Below are 10,415 nucleotides of genomic sequence, written 5' to 3' on the forward strand. Positions count from 1 at the left end.
CCAGAAGAGGATTTTGAAATGTCTCATGACAGCCGAGTTCATCACACGAAGCAGCGAAAGTTTCAGCACCTTGTCTAAATCCACCATGACCAAACATAGAAAATCACCTCCCACACGGGCTCCTGTAATGTGGAGTTGCCATGTCGTGGATGTGATCGAGTAGATGCTTATGCATCGACAGCTCAATGCTTTGGCACGCACACGCTCAGATGCTGTGGCTGGAGTGGCCGGCGCAGGGATTATCTAGAACGAGCGGCACAGCGAGGATCATGATACCTACAGGCACTTGTGATCGCTTGTTTCTTTCCACCCTCTGAGTTAATAAAGGCTTTGTCTCACTGAAGGAGGCTCTTCTGTGAGTTTTAACTTTAAAGATTGTTTTTTTTTTTTTTTTTCCTTTTGTTGTTCCTCCCCCTTCGGGGTCTTATGCCTAATTGTGACTCATGTTGTCGCGCGCCCGCCTCCTCCTGTGACTGTCATCACTGTGACATGCTGCTGAAAAACCCTTTGGATAATCCTGAATGGTTCATTCTGGCTGATGGAGGAGGGAGCGACTCGCTAGTCTGAATGGAGGGATGAACGCAAGCGTGCACCAGGATTGCCACACACCGAAGTGGTCAGGATGTTTCCGACGGAAGAACTTAAGTCCTCTCCTGATGGACGGCTTGGAGTGGATCAAGAAAGTGATTGGATTGTGAAGTGACCAACTTTTCTTGGAGCTACAACATTCAAGATGTCTGATTCGTACCTGGGCAGCAGCGTCAACATCAGCTATCCACACATGAGTGCCTGGAACATCAACGGCAGTGGCCCCTGGTTGCTGGCTTTCATGTTGACCGTGATCATCCTGGTGACGGTTTGTGGCAACACGCTGCTCATCGCTCTGGTCTTTGCCCACCGCTCCCTCAGGTGCACCTCCAACTCCTTCCTGGTGTCCCTGTTCTTCTCCGACCTGATGGTGGCACTGGTGGTGATGCCCCCTGCCATGCTGGACGTCTTGTGCGGTGCCTGGGTGCTGTGGCCGGCCTTCTGCCCGGTGTGGCTTTGCTTCGATGTCATGTGCTGCAGCGCCTCCATCCTTAACCTGTGTGTGATCAGTCTGGATCGCTACCTTTTCATCATCTCGCCGCTTCGCTACAAGCAGAGGATGACGCCCCCCCGGGCACTTCTCCTGGTGGCAGCGGCTTGGGGGCTGGCGGCGCTGACATCCTTCCTTCCCATCAAGATGAAGTGGCACAGTTTAGGTTATGGAAGTGGACACTTGTCCGGATCCAAAAACACCAGCACATTGACTGAAAGTCTGTACCCAGAATCCTACTTTCAGCCATCACCGTCTGGAGGTCTCTCCTTTCAGTGTCGCCTTCAGGTCACCCTGCCCTTCGCTCTGGTGGCCTCCGTCCTGACGTTCTTTTTGCCTTCCAGTGCCATTTGTTTTACATACTGCAGGATTCTTCTGGCAGCACGCAGACAGGCCAAGAGGGTCGCAGCGCTCAGCCACCCCCCTCACCCGTATCCTTCTCTCGGGGAACCATCGAGACCTCCTTCTCCCGGGGGTCAACAGGATGCCGATGAGTGCAGCCACCATGAGCATCAGATGCTGCACAATGCCCCGGTAAGCTGATCCAAATCTAACAATCCCCATTTTGCCTGGAGGACTTTAAAAAAACAAGCACTTTTAAGTCTGTCTGTCTGTTTGGAGAATTGCAAAAAAACAAACCTCATTCCAGGCGAGGTCTCGACCCACATTTGTGCAGAATTATGAACAACATTTCCGGGGATTTTAAGAGATTATGCTAGGGTTATATTTAGTAGTGCTTGCTAACTGATGATGTCGCATGTTGTCAATATTCAGCATCTCATTAAAAAAGAGCCGATGTATGCATCTTAAACAGTAAAAAATACATGGCACCACAGATGATGGTGTTTTTGTCAACACAGAAAGCTAAGGTATTTAGGGAGAAAGTCACTCAAATTTCAAAAGAAGAAGCTACATGGTAACGAAACCGGTGCCCAGCACAAACACATGGAGCATTCACTCTTGTGCACATGTGTCAAACCATACAAGGGACCATCATTTTTTAAGCAGTCTGGGTCGCGGGATTAAAAAAATGTATATTTACCAAACTGTCCTCAAAATTATGAGTCTAATTGTGGCTCGATCCATCTTAAATATCTTAATATTTTTAAACCTTCAATCACATTAAATTAATTTACTTCAACATGAAGTCACTGTATAATTGCTGACATCCATAATCACTGTTCATTATCTTAAACACCGGCATCTTTATAAATGACTATGTCGACATAAGGACACATTAAATGACGGGCACGTTTGACTTGCATTGCAGGGTCTTTAAATGTCTACAAGGTTTTTACTAGCTATGTTTAAATTAACATCATCACTTTATTTTGTAATTTATTAGAGCAATTCAACTGAAATCTTTTCACAGCTTTTTCTGTTATGTTCTTTTGAACAAACATCACAACCTCTAACACTTCTTGGAAATGGTAATAAATACTTAAGAGGAGATAAATTAAGGGAAACCTACAAAGGCAGTTACATCGGACACCATTCTGGTCGTATCTTCACCCTTGCTTGGAAATATTGTATTTCCTTGTATTCTCTTTGGTAACTGACGGAACCTGAACACGGCATATTTCTGATTTAATCTGGGAGAACACGTTTGTAACCGAGTCTCTCCTCTAGTCATCAGTAAACAGCGAGCGTCGACTGGCGCACAGACAGGGCCGGAGAGCATTAAAGGCCAGTCTGACACTTGGAGTTCTGCTGGGAATGTTCTTTGGTGCCTGGCTACCTTTTTTCATCACAAACATGGCTCAGGTGAGTAAATCCTCTGATGGAGACTTGAAATATTCAAATTCACTGAAATATATTCAGAGATATTTTAGCTTCAGTGTTAGAAAAAAAGTTTTTCTTTAGCTGATACTTTATATTAATGCAAATTTAAGAGGAAAATTAAGCATAATTTGAAACATTCCCATCCACTTTGGGTATCAACTGAATTGCCCCCAGTGACAACCGTAAAATCAAGTTAAAAAGGATAAATAACAGAATCTAAATTGGTCACGATGACACTTCTAGTCATTTTAATTTCCCATCTGTGCCCTCACGCTTCTCCCCTGCATCACATTTCGGACTGAAAGACTCCACTGTGTGTGTGTCTCCCTTCTTTTCACACTCAATGTGGTGTGCGAAACTCACCCCTCCTTCATGGTATTGGAAGATCCTCTAACAGCTGTCTCCTCCTTCTCCATCCCTCTCTACACATCACTCTTCTCTTTTTTTTTAACATTCACGAACAAACTGCCAGTTCTATTCAGAGAGGACCTGATTTTTCAGAGCAGAGAGAGACATCTGAGTCAGTTTTGGTCTCATGATGTTTACAAATTAGAAACAGTGTATTGCTGTTTACGAAATTACCCTTAGATCCATACATCGTGGTTCACTGGCTTCTTCCTAACTGATTTTTCTTCCCCAGGCTGTGTGCGAGTGTGTCCCTCTCGCGCTCTTTGACGCCATCACATGGCTGGGATACTGCAACAGCACAATGAACCCCATCATCTATCCCCTGTTCATGAGAGACTTCAAGCGAGCCCTCGGGAAGCTGATGCCCTGCTGCTCTTCCCAATCGCCACGCCGACCGTCCCCCGCGCTCTCCCTTTCCCTCCGCAATTCCGGAGACCCCAACATGGCGAGCACCCTGCCTTCTCCGCTGGCCTCCGACCCCACGCATCACCCTGCCACCGCCACCGATGCGGTCAACCTGCTGGACGCCGAGCTTGCTGGGATTCATATGCCGCTGCTGCTGCCCAATCAGGTGGAGACACTGGACTGAAGTGCCACAAACACGTCCGGGAACAGAAGCAGTCAAATCTAGGGGAAAAATGAGTGGAAAGAAATATTTGTCTATGACAAACAACCTGTGATTTTTTTCTTTGGCAGCCATATTTTATGGTACGTTAAATCTTCACATTCTGCATAGATTCTGGATCAGGTAATACTTAAGACAGACACATATTCAGCCGTAAACATGACTCGCACTTACACTCACATTACCTTTTCTTCACATTAAGCATTGAGAAAACGATGCATCACCGGACTTATGGTTTCTATAGCAACAGAGTCTGTGGACAGTTTTGATAATGTCAAGATAATATTAAAGGTAATAACAAGAATTACGTCAATATTTCAAGTGTGGGATGATAATGTAAATTAGTTCTGAAATATCAGTGAGTGGATTCAGACACGCTCTGAGCTCAGTAGTTTGACGATGAGGATTTTTAGCTCTGATGGCGTTTCGGTCCTTGTGTGAATTCCGTGGTCCAGGTCGTGTCCTCCCAACTCCATGAGATGAGTTCCGAATCGGGATCAGCTGCTCTGTCCCTAACACAGAGGTCGCTTGCAATATTCTCAGGGTTGCTGACATCTTCAGACACAACCGGTAAACTACTGTCCTCCAGTCCACTTGGACTCTCAGTCTGGGCGTCACTCAACGTGTCCAGCAGGTCGGAGATGTCAGGAATGTCCCAGCCTATGTTCTCCTCTGCTGCTCCGGCCTCTTCGCCCTTCAGTCCCTCTTCCTCTTCAGGGTTCTGACCAGGAACATCTACAACCTCTCCTGACATACTTTCATCAGGGGGAAGTGCGATCGCAGCTCCCGGGACTTCTTTAGTAGGAATCCCGACTGCAACTAAGATGGTGTCCATTTGGCGCATGTAGTCCAGGTGACCTTTTACCTTAAAACAAATGTGTTTCATTAAGAACTGTTCTTATCACTGTGTGTTTGTAAAAAAAAGATATAGATTTTAGAGTTGCTTCAGCTTTGGACACTGGGATTTTTTATTTTGTCTGGGTTTATTAGGTGCTGTTGTTTGACCTGGTGATGAATAAAGGTGGCATTGGATCCAAAACCAGCTCTTGCTTTATCCCTTTCCTTGATTTCTTAATATACATTGATTGCAAACATGCTCAGAGCATCCCTATGTCCTTCAATATATTCTTTATTGTAATGCTTTGAACAAATAAAGGTCCAATTGTTTGACCAGGACAAAAACAGCTAATACAAGTTTAAATTGATATCTAGAATATTTCCATAGTTAACTCAATAATGACCACTTGCCATGTAGGTGACATGACATTAAGAAATGATCCCATGACACACATCATTTTAATAATTAAAGTTGAAAATCGTTTGATTGCAGTATATCATTTGGTTGAATACATTTGAAAATGTTTGATTCCATTTGAAATGACCATGATCGTAAGTGTATGATTCATACAAGACAAACATTTTAGTACCGATGACTGTATCAAAGCTTTCAATTATACGGAAACTAATGTAAAGGTAAAAATGATTTTGAAATAAATAGATAAAGTTCTTAAAATCAATAGCTATGACATTGCAAACAAAACTAACAAAAAAAGTACCATGTTTTATTTTGACTATTGTCACATGATACACACAGGACTTACTACTTTATACATAACCATTGTTAAAAAAAAAACAAATTACGTTTTTTTTATGTTAATAAAGTTATATATTTAAAAGCACTTGAGGAGTATACTTTATTTTGTGTTGCTTTATACAAGTAATTTGCCACAACATTAGTTAAGTTGTATGGTTCAACATCATTAACCCGAGATGGTGACTCACCACAGAGGACAGATCCACGTTGACAATGCGACGATCCTGGACGTTTACTGGCTGTAGACCAGCAACGGACATCTGTGCTGCTGAGCCTCGGTACAAGTATCCAAGCAGCCAATCTCCTCTGAGGTCGGGACAGTTCAAATTCAGCAGGTAAATAATCAACAATTCACGGGTGAATATAATTGTGAAATGTTTTAAGTTTACTTATAAATCATTATTTTTATATATTTAAGTGTTAAAACCCCAAATTGATCAGGAAACACAGTTTACAAGAGCGAACGCTGCATGTGATTAGAGCCATCAATTAATTCAAAAAACTACGCAGAGCTGCATTGCATTTGCATTTATATTGTGTAGCAATAAAAACCGCCAATCCAGATTATCATGGATCCAGTAATTAAGGTTAGTTTTAGTCCGGCCACTGATTTTATCAAGTGTATACAATCCTGGACGTTACATAGCTTTAAACATGTCAACATTTAAAAGAAAAACGAATGTCACAACTGTGTCAACTAGCTTCATCATCTGCTCTATCATCACCATGGGAACCTTTTAATGCTGAGCACGCAGCTGCCAGCTCTTAATTAATCACTTCATTTTTAAAAGGTGAATATTTTTTATTTAATGTTCTTTTTTACGATAAATTTGCCTTGAGACAGCACTTCCTAATAATGCTCAGATTAAATAAGCGTCAGGCTGACCTCATATCTGAATTAACATTGGACAGTATAGTTTACACTATTATAAATGCTAATTTTGCACAGTTGGGCATTTTTATCAACCAGCAAACATACTTAGAAGAAAGTCTTGACATTTACCAACTGAGCCGGCATTCAGCCTGACATTTAACTGCAGCGGCGAATGAGGACAACCATTAGTTCCTACTTTGACATTGATCAGCCAGAACAGTCCAAAATAAGCACCTGACAAACGATGAAACAGAAAAAAAAGGAAGCTAAGAAATTACCTGCAGTATCCGTTTACAATTTTCCCTGCAACTACCCTCGTCATCTTCTCCCATGCCTTTTCAGAGCCGTCCACTGGTGCCCCCAGGAGGACAACATCCTCCACTACTCCTTCGCAGCCTGCGGATGCAAACCAGCTTAAACATCAACAACAACAACAACAAATAAACAATATTTTGGCATTGAAATGAAGCCTACCTTGATCTTTGGCAAGTTCCTGCAGGCAGAAGTAGATCACTCGAGCTCCAAGACTGAAGCCAATAAGGCTGACAGGTCGCTTACCCTTCAATAAAAATGTATCAAAGCATTTTATTTAAATGTAACGCAAAGAAAACCAGTCACTCTAAATTAAGTATGACCAAAGAAAATGAGTAAATTGATTTCCTATATCAGAAACATTTGAATTAAATGGGATACATAAAAAAAAATTGTGTTTTTTTGTCATTTAAACATTTCCTGAGTGGTGCTTCACCTGCTGTCTGCTTCTTAAAACCTGCGCCAGATGCTTCCCCACCTCTGCAGAGCGGTTGAGACAAACACACCACGGGTGGTCGATGACACTGGCTGCTGCTAGAAGCGAGGCTGGCCAGGTCAGAGCCGTCACTATACCTGGTTGATCACATCATCAGAACAAGTCCAACCAGTCGTATTCAAGGACTTTTACATGCCAGTCTGACTCCTACCTGACAATACTGTGTACTTAAGGGCTTCCTGGGCCACCATGCTGACCAGACCGTCTAACAGGGATGCCATGACCGAGCCGAGATCTCGAAGAAACCGTGACTCCCAAACCAGACAGTACTGCTCCCCACACTCTCCAAGACTGCACCAGGGAGCCTGGAAGGAACCTGGCAACACATTTTGTGAATTAGAAAACGAAAAACTTGATTATGTAAATATTGTTAGTGTAACTTCATCCCTGGCTTCTAACTTACACAACCTAACTTAAACTATATTTAATATTTATCAACTAATATTTATCTCCCAAATGTCCTATGAAATAAATGGGGAAAAGCTTAAATTGTTGCCTGTTCTTACTGTATTTGCCACTGCAGAGCCAGCCGGTCACTGCGACGGTGAGATGAAGATGCTTCCCGTGGCTCAGTGGCAAGAATTCAAACTCCTCAATCGCGCCGACACATTTGTTCATCTTATAACCTGTTGTAAATAAATGTATCATGCACTGATATATTCAAGCCATGAACTCAATCGATCCAATTCATATGTTACATGTGAACTGACCCGTAAGTCCGGCACCGGCTGCCCCAAACAAGGAGGCCATGATTGCAATACCAGTGGCGGAGCCCAGTGCAGCGGCGCCTCCAGCACCAATGACAGCTCCAGCACCTGCTGCCACGAGCGGTGCCGCCAGCCCGCCAGTCAAACCTGATGAAGTCGAAATGAAGTCAAAGTTCTTAAGGAAATTATTCATGAGCATAAGATGCTCAATGAAAATATAGTTTCTCAACACAAAATAATAAACATAGCTAGAATGGTGTGTGTGAATGGCTGACTGGTTTGCTGTATTATTGTTAATTAATTAAAAATACTATTGGGACTCATATCTCACCAATCACAGTCCCACCACCAACAGTAGCGAGCCCAATGAGGAAATAGCGTCGTAACTTCCGCCCTCTCTCGCGCGCCTGTCTCCTTGAGGATTCCTCTCTAATAACATACAAGGCAAAACTTTCAAATTAAACTAGCAGCTGTTTATGACACAGATGCAGTGACTTATCTCACTAAGAACAACTGATTCTGGTACTAACTACATGTGTGTGACATTCAGAGAACTCACTCGCTTTCTTCTACTTTCTCTCGCAGACTCTCTCCCAACGTTTCCTCAAACTCCTCCATCTGTTCTACCGTTACTTTGAGCAGACAGCAGACATGCCGGATAAGAACTCTTGCTCTGGCATCATACCGGCCTGAGGGAAGAAGGCAGGGTGTCATGAACAGTAGAAAAGGATCAGTTCTTGACTAAATAATTTAGTATTTTTACCATCTTTGATTGAATAAGACACCAGATCCTGTAAAGTAGAAAAGGGAAGTTTGAAAAGTAACATTTGATGGTAATAACAGTTTAATAACAGTCTTTGATATAATATACATCAATGGTCGAATTCAAATATAAATATACCTCCTTTTGACATCAAAACACACTCCATTAGTTTCCAACACATTTAAGCGAAACTGACCTGAATAATGGGGACTGCACCCTCAACTAGTAGTGGTTCCACTTGTAGGACAGAGAGGAAAGTGTCAGTACCTTCACTGCCCAGACCCGACAGAAATGCTCCCATGACGGGCATCACAGACTCATCCAAGCCCAGCCAGCTGACAAGTCCTTGCAGATACTGTTCCCTAAATGTGCTGAAGAGAATATTTGACCGTGAAATTAGGTCTTGGTCCTACATTTAAACTGTTTTATTTCAGTGTGTGATCATCTTTTGTGTATCTTTACCAGTTTTCAGGGCCAGCAAACAACTGTCCCAGTGTGACAGCACACACAGCAGCATGAGCGAACCGTCCCTGCTCACTCAGTCTTCTGCTCATACTCTCCTCATGGCTCTGGTCACTTGGATCCCCGAGCAATGATCCTGTACCCCCGGGGTCTAAGGTGACGAATAAAAAGAGATTAATAATGAGTCTTGGACTTTTACCTGACACAGAGAAAAACAACAGTGCTACAGTACAACTGACTCAAGAAGTGACAGTCGTGAATGTGTATGTATGTAATATATTGAATAAATACAATCCACATACTTACTTACTTGTAAATAATATCCTTTATGAATAGTCACTTTCATAAAAATCGCTATATAAATACAAATTACTTACTTACTTACATTCATGACGTCAACTTCCGCTACTTAGCAAAAACATTGCCAAAAGCAATGCGCTAAAATACAGACAGTTAACGCTAACTTTGGTTTATATTAGTTGATTCAAACCAATGTTTGCTATTTATATTGTAACAAAATACAGAGTTAGCTGTAACAGATGTTTGCACAGTTCAAGTCAATTTGAACAAACTAGCCCCATTACAAAAAAACTGCTAAGAAACCTTACAAATATACGATTTATATTCTAAACGAGTTCAAGTCTTAGCGGTACCTGGTGTTAACCTGTTTGGTGTTTTCTCCATCTTTAGTTCACAAAGATAAACAGAAAGTGTTGAACTTTTGTTGCGTTCAAGTACTACTCCTGAGCTCGGCACAGTTGAAACCAGATTCAATCTTGATCCTACAAGTTATTTATCGTTCTCAGTAGACAATGATATAAACCATTTTACGATGTGACATTCTTTACACGCCACACGAGGAGGTTCTAGAAAATGTAGATGAATCCTGCCATTAAAACCAACGTTATGTACTTAATTTACGAGTCTTTACGATGACAGCGAACGTCTCATAAGTTGACGTTTGCAAGTGACGTAACTTCCGTATACACCCACAACAGCTGATTTTTGCTTTTATTTTGTATCGCGTCAGCAAGTTAAATATTGTTAACGATTAATGTCACTGCTGTACGCGCAGCAAAGGTATTCCAACATTTTAAAAACAACAACTTTCTAGAACGATCCATAACACAGTCCATCCAGCAGAGAGCGCTGTTACTCCAGCTTGAAAAAAAACGTTCTAACTGTTAAGTTTCATGTCAATAAAAATGCATTTGACTTAAATATCTTACTTTAATATATACATGTATATGTTTATATGCAGTCTTTTTCTTCAAAGGAAATGTTATATAAAAAATGATAAATATTAAATAAATA

At 42.0% G+C, this 10,415-nt stretch overlaps 2 protein-coding genes across 2 annotated transcripts; one reads left to right on the plus strand and one right to left on the minus strand.

Annotated features, from left to right (window-relative positions):
• The first annotated feature begins 640 nt into the window (after window positions 1-640).
• On the plus strand, window positions 641-3,860 carry htr6 (5-hydroxytryptamine (serotonin) receptor 6). Its single transcript, XM_087781763.1, has 3 exons — window positions 641-1,612; window positions 2,708-2,842; window positions 3,501-3,860. The coding sequence occupies exons 1-3, from the start codon at window positions 734-736 to the stop codon at window positions 3,855-3,857; spliced, it is 1,371 nt and encodes a 456-aa protein (XP_087637889.1). The 5' UTR covers window positions 641-733; the 3' UTR covers window positions 3,858-3,860.
• Window positions 3,861-3,938: 78 nt separating this feature from the next.
• tmco4 (transmembrane and coiled-coil domains 4) lies at window positions 3,939-9,957 on the minus strand. Its single transcript, XM_087781761.1, has 14 exons — window positions 9,755-9,957; window positions 9,102-9,252; window positions 8,836-9,010; window positions 8,640-8,667; window positions 8,436-8,565; window positions 8,208-8,305; window positions 7,880-8,023; window positions 7,676-7,795; window positions 7,321-7,485; window positions 7,110-7,246; window positions 6,836-6,920; window positions 6,640-6,757; window positions 5,676-5,793; window positions 3,939-4,758 (listed from the first exon to the last, which is right to left on the minus strand). The coding sequence occupies exons 1-14, from the start codon at window positions 9,783-9,785 to the stop codon at window positions 4,303-4,305; spliced, it is 1,956 nt and encodes a 651-aa protein (XP_087637887.1). The 5' UTR covers window positions 9,786-9,957; the 3' UTR covers window positions 3,939-4,302.
• Window positions 9,958-10,415: the final 458 nt, after the last annotated feature.

The sequence above is a fragment of the Callionymus lyra genome, chromosome 19, assembly GCF_982586985.1.
Source record: "Callionymus lyra chromosome 19, fCalLyr1.hap1.1, whole genome shotgun sequence".
Taxonomy (NCBI): Eukaryota; Metazoa; Chordata; class Actinopteri; order Syngnathiformes; family Callionymidae; genus Callionymus; species Callionymus lyra.

Coding starts and splice junctions, on each gene's coding strand:
- htr6 (XM_087781763.1), top strand. CDS start 734: ATGTCTGATTCGTACCTGGGCAGCAGCGTCAACATCAGCTATCCACAC. Junction 1,613..2,707: donor AGATGCTGCACAATGCCCCG/GTAAGCTGATCC, acceptor TCTCTCCTCTAG/TCATCAGTAAACAGCGAGCG. Junction 2,843..3,500: donor TCATCACAAACATGGCTCAG/GTGAGTAAATCC, acceptor TTTCTTCCCCAG/GCTGTGTGCGAGTGTGTCCC.
- tmco4 (XM_087781761.1), bottom strand. CDS start 9,785: ATGGAGAAAACACCAAACAGGTTAACACCAG. Junction 6,758..6,835: donor GGAACTTGCCAAAGATCAAG/GTAGGCTTCATT, acceptor TTGCATCCGCAG/GCTGCGAAGGAGTAGTGGAG. Junction 4,759..5,675: donor ACGTGGATCTGTCCTCTGTG/GTGAGTCACCAT, acceptor ATTTGTTTTAAG/GTAAAAGGTCACCTGGACTA.